Raw genomic sequence first — 20350 nt, 5'->3', positions numbered from 1 at the left:
GGAATAGCATTCAGTGCTGGGCTAGTCATCCCCCAGCTCTAGAGCCAAGACTCTGGATGTCCTTATTTGCTTTCTACTGCCTCGATAACACCTGACCAGCCCAACCTATAGGAGGAAAGGGTTTAGTTCACCTCATAGCTTACAGTCCATCATAAGAGGCTGCCGGGGCAGGCTGCCGGGGCAGGAACCTGAAGGCTGGAGCTGATGCAGAGGCCATGGAGGGATGCTGCTCATCTGCTTGCTCCTCCTGGATTCCTCAGCCTGCTTTCTTACATAACCCAGGACCACCTGCTCAGGGATGGCACTGCCCACAGTGGACTAGGCCCTCCCATGTCAATCATTAATCAAAAAATGCCCCCATAGATTTCTCTACAGGTTCCGTCCCCAATCACCGAGAGGACTAGAACAGCGCCTGGCTCATAGTGAGTTTCCAGGGTGCTGGCTGTTGTTATTTTTATTATTTTCAAGCCTGTGTTTCTGCTCTAGGCTTTAGGCAGTGGCAATGCAGAAAAGAGTAACACTGTGCTGTTGCCCTCAAGGAATTCACAACTGGCCTAGGAGAAGGACAGACAGACAGGAGGACTGTAATATGTGTGACTGGGCTTTCGTGGCATGGTGTGCAAAATTCAGGAGGAGCAGAAGAGAAAGTCTTCCTGGAAGAAATGGCATTAGACTCAACCTTGAAGGACTACATTAGAGGAGTAGGCTCTGTCACTCACTGCTTGAATAAGCTTAAAGAGAAGAGTGGGTGGAAAACCCAACCATTAGCACTGACAAGCACAGGAGGAAGAAGACACCACCATCTTCCAAAGCAGGGACCAGACTTCTGAACATTCTCTCCATGCCTGGGTCTATGCATAGTGATGGGCCCTCCCACAAACTCTCCCTACAGAAAATCTGAACCCATACGTTGGAACAGAAAGGCCTGGGGTGCTCTGTGCTGTGGTGTGGTGTGGTGTGGAAAGGTCCACAGGCAGGTCCAGTGCAGAGCGGCCACAGAGACAAGAGGGGAACCATCCCTGGGAGTTCCACAAGGCACAGAAATCCCAGGTCAGATCTCTGCCTCGGCCCCTTCAGGAAATCCTGTCACTCAGTCAGGACTTATATACAGTTCAGAGCGGCCAACTCATCTGAGCTCCCGTGGTTAGTCAGTCTGGTCTCACCTACCTTCCCTTCCTAACCAGGGAAAGGAAAAGATTTAAAATAGACACCACTGACATGAGAAAGAACTCTGTGGGGACTCATCAGAGAAGTTAAGATAGTCGGATCACCCTGAGGAGAGCCTGGCATGGGAAGGAACAAGCTTGTCATCAGCATGCTGCTGCCTGCAATCCCTGTCTTCCTGGGGTTGCTTGTGCAAAACGCCTGCTCCCCGACAGAAGCCCCAGAACTGGTAAGATAAACATTCCTGTGTTTTTATTTGTCAACTTTCACAGTGTGCTCTAGATGGTTTTTTGTTTGTTTGTTTGTTTTCCTATATAAACTTAGTCCAAAAGCCCTGCCTGGGCTTCAAAAAAAAAATCAAGAGAAAACCTACAAGAATAAGATTCTAAACCAGAGGTGCTATCTTTCTGGGGCTGGCTGGGTTGGCTACTTCTTGTCTGCTGTGCTGACCCTGGGGCTGGCATCTCTGATTTTAGTACTGACGTTTCTCTTTCCCTGGCAAAGCTGCATGTTCTGGGGTTTGTTTGGACTACCTTATCACTGTGGGTACCAATCCACCATCTTCCCAGATGTAGAAATCAAGCCCCGCTGTAGGAAGGCGCCCGGGGGAGTTCCAGGGTCGAAAGGTGATGTCCTGCTGATAACAGGAAGCAGCAGAAACATTTCCGAAATCCATCAGGCACCCACACACGCCTTCCTCCTTCCTCTGCTGGAATGGGAAGACCACAGTGACCTTCGTTTTAGGCCTCACTCAGTGGATCAGCACTAAAGACCCCAGAGACTCTCACACGGGTGCTGTGTCTGTATGAGGCTGCTGTCTTGGAACGATAGATATAAAAGCAGTAATGGGAGTGTTGTATCTCAGCACCAGATAGAGCCGCTGCTGACTCAGCAAGTCCACTCCGGCTCTGAGGGCACTTTCCTGAGAATGTGGCAGAGAGCATGATGGGTACCTCTCCAGTCCAGAAGTTAGAGAGGGGCACACTTGAACTGCCCCCTACACTAGCCATTCAACCGTAAGCAGGTGAATCAATCCCTCTAAGCTTCAGTTGCTTCCCCAGATGGGGCTCTGCAAGTGGTAGGGACTGCTGTCACAAGTATCTTCAGCATGGAGGGCTTGCCTCTGTGCAAGCAAGGCACTTGGCCTTGATCCTTATTCAAAGCTGAGTCTGGGTTAAGTTTATAAAATGAGTTATTCCATTTGAAAACAGTAATTTGAAAGTCAGATAGATAGATAGATAGATAGATAGATAGATAGATAGATAGATGACAGAGAGGATAGGGGTATATATATGTATACGTATATGTATATGTACATGTACATATACACACATACATATACATATATATATCCATTCTACAGCCTGCCCACTGTCCCGCCTCCTGGTCACCCCCTCCAACAATCTTTCCCCCCATACCTCCCTTCCTGAGAGGGTGGAGGCTCTCCATGGGTACCCTCCACCCTGGCACATCAAGTCTTTTCAGGACTAGGTGCATTCTCTCCCACTGAGGCCAGACAAGTCAGCCAGCTAGAAGCACATATCGCATGGATAGGTAACAGCTTTTGGGATAGCATCTACTCCAGTTGTTCAGGACCACTTGAAGACCAAGCTACACATTTGCTACATATGCCTAGGTCCAGTCTGTGTATGCTCTTTGGTTGGTGGTTCAGTCTCTGAGAGCCCAGAGAGTCCAGGTTAGTTGACTCTGTGGGACTTACTATGGAGTCCCTATCCCCTTCAGGGCCCACAATCCTTCCCCCAACGCTTCCATAAGAGTTCTCAAGCTCTATCCACTGTTTGGTTGTGGGTCTCTGCATCCATCTGAGTCAACTGCTGGGTGGGGCCTCTCAGAGGACAGCCATGCTAGACTCCTGTCTGCAAGTATAACAGAATGTCATTAATAGTGTCAAGGATTGGAGCTTACCAATGGGATGGGTCTTAAGTTGGGCTGGTTACTGATTGGCCATTCCCTCAGTCTCTGCTCCAAACCCTGTGCCTGCATTTCTTCTAGACAGGATAAGTTTTGGGTAGAAAGTTCTGTGGGTGGGTAGGTGTCCCTATCACTCCACTGGGTTCCTGCATGTTCACAAGAGGTGGCCTCTCCGGGTTCCATATCCCCAATGCTGTGAGTCACAGCTAAGGACACATGCCCATTGACTCCTGGGCACCTCCATTATCCCGGGTCTCTGTCACATCCTCGAGATACCCTCTTCCTCCCCATCCCTGCCAGTTGCAGATTTCCATTCATTTTGAGAGCCATCTAGCCATCTCTCCTGTCCTTCCCCACACCTGATCCTAAACCACCCCCATTGCCCTCTCCCACCCAGTTCCCTCCCTCCATCTGGCTCCTATGACTACTTTCTTTCCCCTTCTAAGTGAGATTCAAGCTTCCTTACTTGGGCCTTTCTTCTCGTTTAACTTCTTTAGGTCTGTGGGGTGTAGCATGGGTATCCTGTATTTTATGGATATTATCCACTTATCAGTGAGTGCATTCCATACATATCCTTTTGGGTCTGGGTTATCTTACTCAGGATGATATTCTCAAGTTCTACCCATTTGTCTGAAAAAAAAAATTCATGATGTCTTTGTTTTTAATATCTATGTAGATTTACCACATTAGTGGTGTATGAGGATGACCTTAAGTGTCTCATCCTCCTGCCTCACCTCCTGAGTGGTAGAATTATAAGCCTGCACCACAAACACATGATTGTATGCAGTACTTGGGATTGAACCCAGGGCTTTGTACTCTACAAACTGAGCCATATCCCCAACCCAGGGAAAAAAGAGAGTTAAGTTGGTCATATTAAGAAGAAAAACTGAACATGACATCAATTCAGCTGTCTATCCAAACAAAAATTCCGATGTAAACAAAACCTTGCTTTTAGAAAATTTGAATCATGCCACAATGGTTAAAGGAAGTGTTGTGTTATTATTATTAGCCAGGGGCACTTTGGTTCACAATGATCACGAAAAGAAAGCGTCTAATAAAAGTAGAGACTGGTTTTCTTTGTGCCACTTGGGTGCTTGAAGAAAAAGCTAATCAAGGAATAAAGAGGCTGATAACTCATAAGTGACCTGGGGCAAGTCACTGCACATTCCAAACTGTCTTCAGTCCTCTGCCCCATACCCTCTACAATGAAAATAGTGACCCTTGGCCTACTCTCTGGAGCAATAAAAAGCAGATAACTCACTTGGAAGTCTGCATAGCCACTCAGTGTTCTGATGACCTTAGAGATGATGGTGTTTCCACCATACCTAACTAGTGCTGGGCTGCTACAATGACAAAGAAATATGAGATGTGGTCCTGAAGTGTCTGAAATTCTTACGTAGAGAACAAAGGCCAACAACTGGGATACTAGGATTGTAATTTAATTGGTCTTTACCCAACATTCACAAGAGCCAGGGTTTCTATCCCTGGAACTGTATATACTCGTTGTGATGGAGTACACCAAGCACTTGGGAGGTAGCAGCAAAAGGATCAGAAATAATTCAAGGCCATTTTTGGCTACAGAGCATCTTTGAGGGGGTGTAGCTACTGAGGACCTTTCTCAAAAACAGTAACAAGCTGCTGGAAGGCTTGAAGTTAGACAAAGGAAAGAAAGAATGAGAATAGTTTTATGGAGAAAACAGGAAGAGCCTGCCCTTGGAGGATAGAGAGGTTAGTTAGCCTAGGAAGGGGACAGATCACCCACGGGAAGGCCAGATCATCAGTCAGGCTCAGAGATAAAATGAAGAAATGTTTCAGGAAACATTATCTGTTACTATATTCCCCCACGTACTGTGCCAGGGCAGCTTGCGCCTAGTACATCATGGAAAGTTGGCTACTAATGTCTCCCTTTTAACAGCTAATAACTAAGTGTAGGCGCTCACTGGAGAATATACGCTTCACAAGATGTAGAACTTCATTTACACTCTGCACTGGGCTCCAATGTTTAGTCTGCCTTTTGTAGACTAAATTAGAGGGAGAGATTAGGGAACCTTGAAAGTCAGAGGGGGTGAGGGAGCTCTATCTAGGGGGGTCAGCTCCAGCACTGGGAGCAACAGGGGACCAAGGTCTGCCCGTATCATTCATTTAAGAAGTTAATTCTGGGCTGCCTTATGTTGCCAAATAGCTGTTCCTAGTGTGCCTGTCTGATGGGTTAATTTATCATTACATTATACATTATACATTAACACATATTCAATAAGTATCATGGTGTGTCAGACAGCACACCATGATACTTAGGGGCTCAGGCCATAGCAACTAACAATAACAACAATCTTTGCTCTCAAGCCACCTGTTTCTCAGCTGGATTGAAATCTAAATTCTACAGACCTCTCTGGAACAGAAACTGTTCCCCCTAGCATTTAGCACAGCACTAGCCCCACAGCAGATAACTCTGTGGAAACAATTCTGAAATATTATCCTCGAAAACCATCAATCTATGAACAATTGGTCGTGAATAACCTTCTGTAACACTAGCCCACTTGAAACAGAGACTCTGCAATGTATCTCCGGTTCCTCATTTTGATAACTGTAAGTAGTGACATGAACCTACTTCGTAGGGCTCCAGGTTCTGGATGAGGGATGGTACATGTGTTTAGCCCAAGCAGTACCCCTGTCCACCCCCACAGCCAAGGCAGACATTACTTGCCGATTCCAGATAGATAAGGCTGAAGGCAACAAGCCAGAGAACTAGCCATACCAGATATTTTGCAAGGTTCTGATAACAGGAGTTGGTGTTCTTTGCTGTATTTGCACAGGCAAAAAGATGTGATAAGAAGTCTACCCTAGTCGTCAGGACAAAGTGCCAATCCTGCGCGACCAACTTTGCAGTCAAGTGTCCAGATGGCTACATCAAGATTACCAATGGCTCTGTCGGGGTTCGGGATTGCAGGTACTCATTATGACGAGATACGTGTGCCCATGTCTTGGTACCCTAAGAACTGTGACTCCAAATTGGAGCATCCTGTCTCAAACACTGCCAAGTAATTCCAGGATTTATCTCTTCCTCTAAGACTGTACTTAGAGTAACTCACGATCTATGGACTTGAGTGTAAGTCCTTATTATTATTGACTGACATTTTAGTACAAATTGTGTTGTACATAAACACTCTTTTCCTCTTGCCCTTCTTATTTTTTTTTTTAAATTGGAGTCATTTGAAAATGGTTCTCAAACTGGGGAAGGTGGCTCATTGGATACGTGAGCATGAGAATCTGAGGGTAAAACCCAGCACCCACTTCAGTGTAGCTGCGGGTGCCGCCTGTGACCCAGTGTCGGGAGCCAGAGGCAGATGGAGAGTCTAGCCTGCCAGCCGAGCCAGAATGGCAAGTTTCTAGGTCAGTGAGAAACCCTGTCTCACAGGAACAAAGTAACAGAGGAAAACACCCGACACCCTGCCCTAGCCTCTGTTAACAAGCATAAATGTGTGTGCCTACACACTCAAGTGCATACAACACACTAGATAGATAGATAGATAGATAGATAGATAGATAGATAGATAGATAGATAAAATAGGGTTCTAATTTGAACATATTTTTTTAAAAAACCTATAGATTGCCTTGGCTACACAGCAAGATCCTGTCTCAAAAACAAAATCAATTTGTTAAGCCTTGGGTCTGGTGTTTGTCTTGCTAATAAACTGTAAAACCTACTACTAGTTAGAACCCAAAGAGACAGGATAAAAAAACTGTACCATTGTTGGAATGTCTTTATTACATTCTTGAAGGTCATCTATGATCCAGAACTTTCATTGTTCAAGGCACCATGGTCCTGTCAAAGGGGAACAATTGAGTCTGCACACCTGCTAACAGATGCAGCCAGGAGGCCCAAAGGAAATGCAAGTTTTGATCTGTTTAACTAGCTGATTCAGAAATGAGGCATCGTTCAATAAGTCTGTTTTTAATTTACAAATTAAGCACATGTGTACATGTTTGTAGGTATTTGTGTGTGTGTGTGTGTGTGTGTGTGTGTGTGTGTGTATTCATTCATGTGTGTAAGCCAGAGAGTGACACTTTGGTGTCTTCCTCAATCACTGTCTACCTTATGTTTTGAGACAAGGTCTGTCAGTGAAACTGGAGCTCTCTGGAATAAGAAGTCGCTGGCTAGAGAGCTCTAGGGAGCCTCCTGTGTCTGTTTCTCTGGTGCCGTGACTACAGGAGGGCACCCACTGTGCCTAGCTTTTTATGTGGGTACTGGGCATCCAGACTCAGGTCCTCATGCTCACACAGCAGACACCTGAGCAGCTGAGCCATTTTCCAGCCTTTTAGCAAGTACATGCATGAATGAACCAATTAATTCATCGATTAGCCTGAGTGAGAACACGTTTGCAGTGATTCGTTTCCTATTAAGATTATATCAAAGTTCAAGGTTAAAATTATATGGCATCTTCCTAAAGAATGTTTTCGTATTCTTTTGATAAGGGTCAGGATGAGCACTTGGTTGTATCCAAGCTGCTGCTGCTGCTGCTGCTACTGCTACTACTACTATGACTGCTACTAAATACAACACACACACACACACTAAAATTTTTCATGGATGCTGTTTGTTTTAGAATTGAAAACTTGTATGTTGTTCATTTATGCTATAAAAACCTGGGGTTTTTTTGGTTTTGTTTTATTTTTGTATTGTATTTTTGATGGGTTTTTTGGGGGGAGAAGAATTTTGTAATTATATTTATGTACAGAAAACTTACACGCACATTTAACCCAGTGTAGCGGCGAGTTCTTTAGCCTTTGCCTTCTCCAGCTTGGCAATGCGAGCCACAGACTTAGGACCCAGGACGTTGCCTCCCCAGTGGCGGTGGATCTCGTCATATCTGTCATTGTAATTGGTCCTAATCGCTTCCACCAGCTTAGCCAGAGCACCCTTGTCTTCCGAGTTAACCTGCGTGAAGGCAACAGTGGTGCATGTCTTCCTGTGGACCAGGCGCCGCAGCCTGGCCTTTCCCTTGATGATGCAGTAGGGCACCTTCATCTTTCTACACAAAACGGGCAGGAAAACCACCAGCTCAGTAAGGTCTACATCATGGGCAATCACCACCTTTGCTTCTTCTCTTGCTTTGTCTCTGGCCTGTACTTGTGGGCAAGCTTAAGCAGCTGAGTAGCTGTTCACCTGTCCAGGGCCTGGGTAAACTGGTTAAGGGCAGGAGGTACCTTGAGCCACTTATAGAGGATGGCTGTTTGTCGCTGCAGCCTGATGTAGCAGGGCCATTTGGTGAAGCGTGTTAGATCTCTTATGGGCTGGATGTTCTGCCCAATGCTGAAGTTCCTGGGCTTTCTCTCAAACAAAGGATTTGGTTTTGGCTTCCTGTTTCTTCTTGATGGCCGGGGAGGGAGTCGCTCACCTTCTTCCCCTTACCCTTCTGAGAGAGAACGCTCAGTGACAGTTCGAGGCTCACTTCTAGACTTTCCCAAGACTTATTATCATTCCAGTCATTCATTTCATTTAGTAACTTCTGATATCATTGTATCTGCTGGTTGGTTTTTGTCACTGTAGAGTAACCTCGGAGGAGAGAACCTGAGCCGAGGACTCGCCTCCACGATGTTGGCCTACAGACATGTCTAGGGGGCGTGTTCTGGACTGATGATTGACATGGCAGGGCCCAATCCATTGTAGGTAATACCGCCCCTGGGCAGGTAGTCCTGAGTTACATAAGAAAGCAGACTGAGCAAGCCAGTAAGCAGCATTGCTCCATGGTCCCTGCCTCAGCCTCTGCCATAATTTCCCTCAGTAATGGACTGGGACGTGTAAGTATCAGCCAAGTAGACCCTTTGTGCGTTGGATCACGTTGTTTAGCAATAGAAGCGAACTAGAAAACCTTTTATTTTCATTGCTTCTCAATTTCATTGGGTCATCTGTAACAATGAAAAGGAATTCATGATCAAGCTTATTCTACCTATCTAGCCAAGCAATATATATTTAATATATATTTGCTTAATACATACTTATTTATCAATAATAAATATACTTTTTAATATATATTAAAAATCTAGCTTTATAGTCTAGGGTTTACACCATTAAGATGGCTCCATGGTAAAACTGCTTGCCCGAAGCCTAATGAACTGAGTTTGAGCCTCACAACCTATGTAAAGGAGGAAGGAAAGAGCCAGGTAGACAGGGTCATGCTATGACCTCCACATGCATTCATGCTGTAGTAAATGCACCACACACACACACACACGCACACGCACACGCACACGCACACACACACCATATGTATATATAACAATAAATAGATAATAAAAATAAAATCCAGGACAAGCACACCACCTAGCAGTAACTCCACTTTAACGGTCATAGGGTTAAACAACCTCTCTTTGTTTTTTCAAGGTATTGGCTTGACATCCAGTCATATGTTCTGGCTATCCCTGGATGCCACCATATATGTAGGAAGGATTACCTACAACCTCAATGTTGTCCAGGACACTGGGGCCCAGACTGCATGGGTAAGTGATGAAATCTTCACATTTTGAAAGGTGCTTCTCCAGCGCCCATCGCATAGAAATATAACAGAAAGGAAGAATGAAAGGATGGTTCTCTAGAACTTTGTGTTCCATCTATATGTAGAAACATCCATTTTTATACAGGAATCTGCTTGCTACAGTTAGTCATGTCTCTTCCAAAGAATTCCTTGGAACCAAGCCTACTAGCACATTCCTATAGACCCAGTACTCAGGAGGCTGAGGCAGGAGAATCATGATTTCGAGGCCAACCTGGCCTGCAAAGAAAATTTTAGACCAACCTAGGCTATATAGCAAGAGCCTGTCTCCAAAGAAAGGAGAGGTTGAAAGAACAAAAGAAAGATCTTTTTCAAATCATAAAAAATTCATTTGAAATAATATGCATATATTATATACATGTGTATCAAGGAGAACGTGTGTGTGTGTGTGTGTGTGTGTGTGTGTGTGTGTGTGTGTGTGTGTGTAAACATAATGTCCAAAGAAAGGACAATGGACATTTATAAACCCACACACACAACCTTTCTTAAGACTAAACTCCAATACAATATCTCAAAGACAGCTGTTATTTTCATTATTCATCTAAAAATAACCATAAGTTGGTAAGTGTGGTGGCACATGCCTTTAATCTAAGTACTGAGGAGGCAGAGACAGGGGGATCTCTGTGAGTTCGAGGTCAGCCTGGTCTACAGAGCAAGTCCAGGACAGTCAGAGCTCTGTTACACAGAGAAACCCTGTCTTGAAAAACCAAAAACTAAACTAAAATAAAATAAAATAAAATAACCATGAAGCATTCTAAAATTTTACATCTAAGAATTTTATATATCAAAAACCATAACCGTGAAAGACCTAGCGTCAGAACGTAATGGTAACTGCATATGGAGTTATATGAACATATATGCACGCTGTTAGGGTAGTTTGACTGGTTGTTTAGTTGGTTGATTCTACTTTGTCAGCTTGATATAAACTAGAGCCATCTGGAAAGAGGAAATCTCAACTGAGAAAATGCCTTCGACAGATTGGCCCATTACAGGCAAGTCTAGGGGGGATTTTCTTTATCAGTGGTTTGTGTGAGAGGGTCCGGCCTACTGTGGGCAGTGCCACTCCTGGGCAGGTGACGCTGGGTAGCACAGAGACGCAGTGTGGCAAGCAAAGCAGCAAGCAGCCTTCTTCCAAGGCCTCTGCTCAATTCTGTCCTCCAGGTTCCTGCCCTGACTTCCTTCAGTGATGGACTATGTATGACACAGAAGTGTAGACCAAACCAAACCTTTCTTTTGCCAGCTTGCTTTGGGCGATAACGTTTATCACAGCAACGGAAAGCTAACTAACACAGCATTTATAAAAAAAAAAAAAAAATTAATCTCAACCTGGTTCCACTGTAGGAAGCCCTCGTTGGTGATAAATAACCACAGATTTCTGTGACCAATCATAACATTTGCTAGCTGAAACTGATTATAGATGTCAATACCCAAATATCAACTGGGTCTTTTTTAATGGTAGGCAAATTACATGAGTCTCCTTCCCATTTGGGGCAGTTAAAATCTGAAATTTTTAATTCATTATGACTTTTCCACTTGTTCCTTAGCTTCTAAGACAGCATGGGAATATCCCTCTGGGATATAGTCACATGAAGTGTTCTCTGCTTTGTTCCTGCCTGACTAGATAGATAACTGTGCATGGCCACTGACGCTCAGAGTAACCTTTCTAAAGACAGGGAAGGGGAAAGACAGTAGCTCCCACACTGGCACACGAGACTCTAGGTGTCTGGGTTAATTTTTATCTTGATTTTTTTTCTATCTACCTTCTCAATCCTTGAGCTCATTTTATACACAAATCTGTATCTTCTGCTGGTTTTCCCATCACAAGTGATTACATGAGTAATGACGCCCACTTATTCCACATTACGATCATTAGGTATAGGGTTGTCCTGGGCTCTTCATCATTTGATATAATTTTTGGATATTCCCATGTAGACTAGAAGAATCAGGGATTTGGAGAGCATGTCTTTCTGTTTCTGGCTTCCCTTTGGTTCGCTATGTGACACCCTAGGCACCAAAGGTTACTATGTTTCCATCTTGTCCTCTAGCAAAAGCAGAGCTTTTCAAGGACGTTTCCAACTCATTCTTAGTGTCTTCACCTTCCATAGCCAATGCCCAGAGTGTGTTTCTTGCCCTGGAAGATAAAGCTTTGGGGTTTAGCCCATCCTAACAATTCTGTCTATTAATTGCTTCATTCCAGCTTTACTTCATATTCTGATTTCATTTATTTATGTTGCTGTGACAAAATACTTAGACAACAAAGCAACTTGGAGGAGGGGAGGAATTTATTTCATCTTATAATTCCTGATTACATTCATCATTGTGGGGAAGTAGAGGTATGAACTTTAAATAGTTAATTAAACACACAATCAAGAGCAGAAAGAAAAAATATGTGCATGTTCACTTGCTCACTTGTTTGCTTGCTTTCTCCCCACTTAAAGCGTTCAAGATCCCTGGCCTAGGGAATACTGCCGCCCATAGTGAGCTGGGTCTTCCCACAACTAAGACAATGTCTCCTGACAGACAAGTCCAAAGGCCAACTCAATGTAGACAATGCCCCATTGAAGTTCTCTTCCCAGGTGATTCTAGGCTGTGTGTAGTTGCAATCATAACTAACCATCACGCCTGCCCACTGACACTGCATATGTCTATGGCTTTAGCATATCAGACTCGAGTGTTCAACTCAGTTATCTTTAGAGTGGCCCATATGCTTTCCAAGTTCAAGGATGGCTTTTGGTGCCAAACATATCTGTGACTGCATCCACTTCTCACAGCCTTCCTGTTAGACCAGAAAGAGTGTTTACATTTGCTTTTATCTTTCTACCTCATTAAAAAAAAAATGAATGTGATGGTGCAGTTATTGGCCTGGCATTAGCAAAGACGAGAACAAGTTCTGTCTGAGAAGCATTAAGAAAATTAGTGTGTCCAACAGAAAGGATGGCTGACCACGTCCAGACTGCATGAGAACATTTTCGAAGTAGGTCTCCTATAATCAAAGGCAGGTAAAGTGGTGCCTTTCGCTGAGCCCCTTATTAAATGTGGGCATCAGCTAGAACAGGGGCTGCAAACAGGACCTACATCCTTAGCAGCTGCCACCACCATGCTCTGCCGGGTGCTGGCAAACACATCAAGGTTCTCCCTCAGCGCTGAAGTGCTAAAAAAAAATATTTGTTTGAATGCTCAGGCATTTCCTCGGAGAAGAGAAATATGAAAATGAATGCCTGTCATCAATTCTCTTCGCTAGAGAGGCCAAAGGATACTTCCCTTTATCTTCATAATGCAAACATGCCAAGTGTCACAAAGGGCTTCCTCCCTTCCTCTCAGGAAGAAGATAAACCCTTTCCTTGGTTGCCTGTTTTACCTCACTCACTTTGTGACCTTGACAAGTTTGGTCTTGACTATCACTTTACAATCCCGTGAGGACAAGGCCAGCTGCTGACACAGGTCCATCCCTCCATTCTGAGGAAGCACATTCCCAACCTCCCTATGACCTTGTGTTGGAGGCAGATGGGACACCCGCTTCCTTTATAGTACAATAAACACGTCTGTCAGCAGTGTCTCTGGCTCGCTGTGAGAAGTATTTTTATAATGCCTGACTCTGGGAACAAGTGAACCATCCTGAAAATTCAGGAAACACCAAAAGCAAAATGAAAACGAAAAAAAAATTACCCATCATCATCTAAAAATAAGAATAAGTCATGCATCTACACTGAAGGGGGGAAATAGCTTCCTAAGAAAAGAAAGATGTTTTTATTTCAATTTAGCCTGACTCACCCTAGTTAAAGATACTGCTACTTTTTCAAACATGCTTAATAGAGAAACCTATTTTTAACTAATCACATTTGAGCTGAGTTTTGCTCTGTAGCACAGGCTGTTCCAGAGCTTACTATGTAACCCAGGCTGGCCTTTAAGTACTGGCAAAAGTTTTGCCTCAGCTTCCAGACTGATCAGGTGACAGACATACACCACCACCTTTGGTACTGAGCAGCGAATATTCTACTTGAGATGAAACCAGCTGTTTTTTCATTTACACACCCCTTTTCTTTATAGCTAGTCCTGAATGCAATGGTTTTGTACAACACAAGAGTCTAAACGTGTGCAAAAAAAAGTCACACACACAACTGCTCAGCTGTGATCCTAGCAATCTATTTCAAAGAGAAATGGTCTTTGTAAGAGGTAGGTAGGTAGGTAGGAAGGTAGGTAGGTAGGTAGGTAGGTAGGTAGGTAGGTAGGTAGGTAGGTTGTTGTGTATGTGTGTTTGCCCATTAGAACTTATGCATACCACATGCATATAGGTACCCACAAAGGCCAGAAGGGAGTATTAGATTCCCCCATGGAAATGGAGTTACAGATGGTTGTAAACCACCAGATACGGTTTCTGGGAGCAGAAGCCAGGTCCTCTCCAGGAACAGTCTTAGTCACCGAGTCACCTCTTCAGGCCTCAGAGGAGAAACTGTCTCACGTCTCTCTTTCCAGCTCAGCGTCGCTCTGTTCCCTGAGACTGGTTTTTTGTGCCTTGCTGTTTTCATTCTGCAGTCCTCCCTTCTCCACACCATGTGCCTCGCTAGGTGCCACGCACTTTACAAAGACAGAACGGATCTGGGAATCGAAAGCCATCCTGTCCTGCCAGTTCGTGTGTGCTTTGAGGGACAGACGGTGCTGAGTTCATATGAGAAACTTAGCTCATGTCGGTTTCCTGGGCAGAGAGTTCCAACTAGAGAGATGCCTGGAATATCAGGGTGTGTTTTCTGCTAGCACTGTGCAGTGAGCTAAGGTTGCCTGGGCTAGGCCACCTCTTAAAAGATAAGGCTCCAGGGAGGCCCCCCTGCCTCTTACCAGGCAGAAAATAAATTCTCTTATTTTAAAGCAACAGACCACCTTGTGATCTGCTGACAGCTTATGATACATGTGGAAAGCCTTGACACAGAGACCACCCACCAGCAGTGACCTAAAGGACCGTGATAATGACCTAAAATACTTCGGCCTCGAAGTCGCCACAAACGGGCCCCTGAAGCAGATTCTGTGATTGCTCTCTCAAGCGCAGCTGCTGAGAATGCCAATTCTGATACCCACACTCCAGGGCAGCACAGGATGATCTCAGATGCAGAAAATAAAAAGTCACTTGTGCTTTAATTTCTTTCATTTTAAACCAAATAAGTGGTTTCCATGTATTACTAAAAGATCCTGCTCAGGCCATAAAGTAAAGACCCTCTCCATCCCCATAGCTCTGCTACCTTTTTTCCAAAACTCTTTCCAGGGTTAGCCAGCCCATAAAAGGAAACCATTTATTGATCACCTACTATATGCTGCACATAAGCACACACAGGCCAAGGCTAGTCACATCGCCCATGACCCTCTAAGCCACAGATGACTAGGAGGGACTGACACAGAAACAGATGTGAGAAATCAGTTGTACAGGGACCCCAGTGAGGATCCCAGGGCTATGCAGACACTGCCACTTGCCCCGTTTGCCCTCTGTTCCATAGCTAATGGCTTCCATAAAACCCCACCTCCCTGGTGTCATCACAGGGGAGTCAGGCTTCAACACAGATATCTGTAGGGGACACTTTACCTAACAAGTTTTCAAGCTAGTGAGTCATACGTTGGATCAGGAAAAGGAGTTTCTACAGAGAAAAAAAATGTCTCGTTTCCTACATAGTGGTTGCTGCTAGGGCTTTAGGGAAACCCCTAGGGACAGATATTGCCAACAGGCCTTCATTCTTAGCACAGCTGCAGACAAACGTGAGGATGGCCACAAGCCACTGAGCCAAAAGGATGGCCCTGGGCCACTCACTTCAAAGATGGACACTCCTCGGGGTCCCTCTTTAGAAACAAGCTTTGCCAGTCTCTCCGTCTGACTAAACGTTATTTTACTTCCTCCTGAAAACACAAAGAGATGCCGTTGCCAGCTTGGGAAGTAAGAACTAAGAACTCGCCAGCATTAAATGAGTCAATCGGCTGAATCAGCGACTTGTACAAATCCATAAGCTAGGGGGGGGGGAAAGCAGAGAAGCCATCACAGACAAAAGTCAGAGCCAGCGAGAATTCTTCCCTATGATACCCAGGGCTGTGTGACTTTGTTATCTTACCCCTCTGTGCCTCAGCTTCCTGTTAGCAACTGGGGGCATTGCATTACCAAGGCAATGTGCTTGTCTTTCTGTTCCGGGTCTAAAAGGAAAGTAAGAACGATGATGATGGTGGTGGCAGTGGTGATGGTGATGATGGTGGTGGTGGTGGTGGTGGTGATGAAAACAAAAGGCAAGGGCTGGGACTGTGGATCAGAGTCAGAGGGCTTCCTAGATACATAAATAATAGCTGATAGGTAGATAGATAGATGATAGATAATGATAGATAGATAGATAGATAGATAGATAGATAGATAGATAGATAGATAGATAGGTGATAAGTAGGTAGGTTGATTGACTGACTGACTGATTGATTGATTGATTGATTGATTTATACATAGTGATAGGTAGATGATAGGTATCAGGGGCACCATCAAATAGAAGCAGAACAAAGAAACCTTTTTTAAAGCAGCATTTGGCCCTGGCTGGCACAACTCTGATTTGCTGAATGGTTTAAACCCTGAGCAAATACTTACTGGACTCTCATACTGAGGTGCAATGAGACCACAGCCTGTAATGTGTAACGATACAGAGACACACTTAAGAGTCCACGTCTGGGCTAGGGCAGTCATGTGGTATAGTGTGTGTCCGGTGTGAACAGGGCCTTGGGATAGAGCCACTGTGCTACAACAAATAAACACATCTGACTCTTAGACCTGCTTTCACTCCAGTGGGTATAAACTATAGAAAAAGGCAGTGTTCTAAATAGAAGAAAGATCAGACACTTACAAGAACATGGCTACCTTCTCCTATCCTGACATTGAAGCTCACCCCAGTTCTAATGGACATTTCACCCACATATCCTTCAGCATAATTTACTTAGAGTAAAAGTTTTTCCTAGTAGGATATGGTTATTTGGGCTTTTTAAAAAGCTTTTCTTGCTTGTTTGCTTTCTTCTTCTTCTTCTTCTTCTTCTTCTTCTTCTTCTTCTTCTTCTTCTTCTTCTTCTTCTTCTTCTTCTCCTTCTCCTTCTCCTTCTCCTTCTCCTTCTCCTTCTCCTTCTCCTTCTCCTTCTCCTTCTCCTTCTCCTTCTCCTTCTCCTTCTCCTTCTCTTCCTCCTCCTCCTCTTCCTTCTCCTCCTTCTTCTTCATCATGATCATCTTCTTCTACTTCTTTTCCCCCCTCCTCCTCTTTCTTCTCCTCCTCTTTCTCCTTCTTCCCACCACCTTTGCATGCGTACATGTATGTGTGCACACACAGGAATGGGTGTGTAGAAATCAGGACCACCTTAACATCAATCTCTGCCTTTCACCTTGTTTGAGCATCTCCTGTGTGCTGCTGCACACACCGCTCTGTCGTAGGTGACTTAAGGGATAGCTGGCCCTGGCTTCTGAACATTCTCCTTTCTCTGCCTCCCATCTCACAGTAGGAGAGCTGGGATGGCAGGTGCATGTTCCGCAGTCAAGGTTTATTGTGGTCTGAGAACCCAAATCCAAGCCCTCATGATTGCACATGGAGTGCTCTGGCCCTGAGCCATCCCCCAGGACAAGCCTGGCTTCTTTCATTTATCACAATGCCCCCCAGATCCGTGCTGCAAATCTAGCAGTCGAGCAGTCACTCACTCCCCACAATTCTTCACGGTGCTCCATTCTGTGGCTGCCCACAGTTTACTCACTAGATCAGAGACATTTGGGGTTATTTCTAGCCTAGGATAATATATAAAAATAAATAAATACAAATAAAAACTTTCAAACCACTTTCTAAAGTAGCAGATCATTTTTCTTTTTTTAATTTTTATTTTATTGTTGTTGTTGTTGTTGTTCTGTGTGAGCACATGTGTGCTGTGGCAGGTATTGGGGAGTCAGAGGTCAATTTGGGGGGAGTAGATTTTCTCCTTTCAGCATGGGGGGGTCACAACAATTGAATTCAAGATCATGAGATTTGACATCAAGCACCCCTAACCTCTCAGCCGCCTCTGCAGCCCTCCTACCGTTTTGTTGTTGTTGTTGTTTGTTTGTTTGTTTGTTTCTTGTTTTTTCAACAATGTATGAGGCTTTTGTTTGTTGGGGGATCCATCATTAAAGCAGTTACAATTATTTTTTATTTCCTTAACTGTTCTAAGTATTGAATACACATTTTTATTATTTTAATTTACATCTTGAATGTGCTCATTTCTTTTTTTATAACATCCCCATTTATCCAAACAGTTTTCTCTAAAATAAATCAAAATGTCCCCACTCGGCAAATACACTTATCAAGGCTCATTGCAGAGAGAGCACCGAGTCTGTTTGAGCAGACCCCTAAGATCGTAGGATTAGTCAGACCCGGAGTTGGTGACCCGAGACTTGGTTATTACCTAATGACAACCCTTGATCCACCTCCCTTTTTTGTAGAGCTACAGATAGGTAATGGTATTTTGAGACTAACCCTTCAGCATTTCCTAGATCATAAATAATTCTCACCAATGCTCACTGTTAGAGGTTATCAGAGTTTTTCCTGTCTAGACACAAAGATTAACTAGGCATCTGCCTATAACAATCCCTCATACCTGCCTTCTTGGACAGACAGAATCTTAGCAGGACATCAGCTCACCAAATAATTGAGATTCAAACCCATTCTTGGCTACAGGTGCATTTACAAATGTTATTGCTTGCACAGAGGCTTGCTGGAATGGAGTGACATGTCCAGTGAGGCTGTCTCAGACATCAGGCTCTTGTACCTATTTGCACACCTTTGGGGTCAGTTTTTCTCTGTCGTTAAATTTGGAGAGTTCTTTTAATATATTAGACACAGGCTGTTCACTGGATTTGTGATTCACGGGTACTTCCTCATGGCCATGTCTCCCTTTGTGCCTTCTGAACACCACCTTTGCAAGGTGAGGCCAGGGGAGGGGGTTTCTTCTACAAGTAGAATTCCTTGTATCCTGCCTAGGAATCCTTGAATCACCTAGCATCGCACAGGATTTCTTCTAGAAGCTTCACAGTTTTATTATGTTTTATATTTAGGTCATATTAGCCTTTATGTCTGGCAAAGATATGGATCAAAGCTCATTTCCAATAATTTCAGCAACATTTGTGGGAGATGTTTTTTGGTATTTGGCTCTGTGTGCATACACGCCTGCCTGCCTGCATGTCTGCCTGCCTGCATGTCTGCCTGCCTGCATGTCTACATGTCTGCACAGGATATCGCGTAACCAAGGTTGGCCTCAAACTCAGTATGTCGCTGAGAACCACCTGGAACTCCTGATCCTCCTAAATCCACCCCGATGTTATCACACCCAGCTCCAGCAAGTTTTCCTCAAAAGATTCTCCGTGTGTTGAACTGTTCTGTGGGGAGTCTAGAAAACAGTTAAGCACATACATGTGCTTCTCTTCTGGAGTTAGTTGGGCGTGTCTGGCCCTTCACCACTACCATGCAATACCGATTTATCTGGCTAAGGAGCAAATTACTCTGTTACTCCCCTGCCTCGTGGAAACTGGGTGGTGTATATCCTCCAACTCAGACTCCCTCAAAGTCGAGCTTTGATTACTCGAGCACCTTGGCCTTTCTATGCAAGGTCTGTTTGTGAACGTCTAGCATAACGTTAGGATTTAATTGGTGCTATCTTGCTTCTATACACCATTTCATTTCACTGTTGTCAGAAAGCAATCTTAATATGATTTCAGTCTCTCCAAATTCATGAAGAGTTGCTTTAGAACCCTGGGCCAAAAAAAAAAAAAAAAAAAAAAAAAGCCAAAATATCATCTCTCTTGGAAAACGTTTCCTTTGTTCTTAAAAACAAACAAACACACAAAGGTGAGCTGTGGTCCTTAGGCAATGCTCTGTGTCAGTCAGGTCAGGCTGATTGACAGGGCTGCTCAAGGGTTCTCTAGCCTTAAAGATTTGGTGACCACCATCCATTATTGAAGAAACATGTTGAAATCTGTGACTGGATTTAACAATTCCTTCCTGAAGTTTCATGGGGTTTTATTTCATTTACTATGACTATTATCAGGCTCATTAAGATCATGCTTTATATCCTTTTGATGAGTCGGCATCACAACATTGTAAAACGATCTTTCTTATCCCTGGTCCAAATGTCCTCCTCTGAAATCTACTTGTCCAATGAGCTCCATTTATACCTAATATGACCGGTTTATATCCGCTCTCTGCTGTGCTTTCTACTGTGTGCGTCTGCTCTGTTGCTTTCTACTGTGTGCATCTGCTCTGTGGCTTTGTCTCCTTCTTTGCCTCCCTTTTAACTATTCTACATAATCTTGATCTTTTTATCGACTGGTTTGCTGTACTGATTATTTATAGGTTAGGCGTTTGCTTCTGTGGATATAGAAACACTTGCATTTTCTGCAGTCTACCCTCCAGTCACATTACATCACCCCATGTCACATTACATCACCCCATGTCATATTACATCACCCCATGTCACATTACATCACCCCATGCCACATTACATCACCCCATGTCACATTACATCACCCCATGCCACATTACATCACCCCATGTCACATTACATCACCCCATGTCACATTACATCACCCCATGTCACATTACATCACCCCATGTCACATTACATCACCCCATGTCACATTACATCACCCCATGTCACATTACATCACCCCATGTCACATTACATCACCCCATGTC

The 20350-nt window shown here is 44.1% G+C and overlaps 1 protein-coding gene across 3 annotated transcripts in view; it reads left to right on the top strand.

The window, feature by feature from the left end:
* The first annotated feature begins 1124 nt into the window (after positions 1-1124).
* Positions 1125-20350, top strand: part of Stab2 (stabilin 2) — a 170818-nt gene continuing 151592 nt past the window's right edge. For 2 of the 3 annotated variants that reach the window (XM_076919878.1, XM_076919877.1), the window contains exons 1-3: positions 1125-1393; positions 5910-6043; positions 9479-9594. In XM_076919878.1, coding sequence (XP_076775993.1) covers positions 1289-1393; positions 5910-6043; positions 9479-9594 — 355 coding nt within the window. In that variant the 5' untranslated portion in view covers positions 1125-1288. Of the gene's footprint in view, positions 1394-5909; positions 6044-9478; positions 9595-12601; positions 12608-20350 lie in introns of those variants that run through there. The other variant, XM_076919879.1, reaches the window with a different exon arrangement.

Source organism: Arvicanthis niloticus, chromosome 22 (assembly GCF_011762505.2).
Source record: "Arvicanthis niloticus isolate mArvNil1 chromosome 22, mArvNil1.pat.X, whole genome shotgun sequence".
Lineage (NCBI taxonomy): Eukaryota > Metazoa > Chordata > Mammalia > Rodentia > Muridae > Arvicanthis > Arvicanthis niloticus.
Note: the sequence above shows the minus strand (reverse complement) of the source record. Positions and strands in the feature narration are given on the sequence as shown.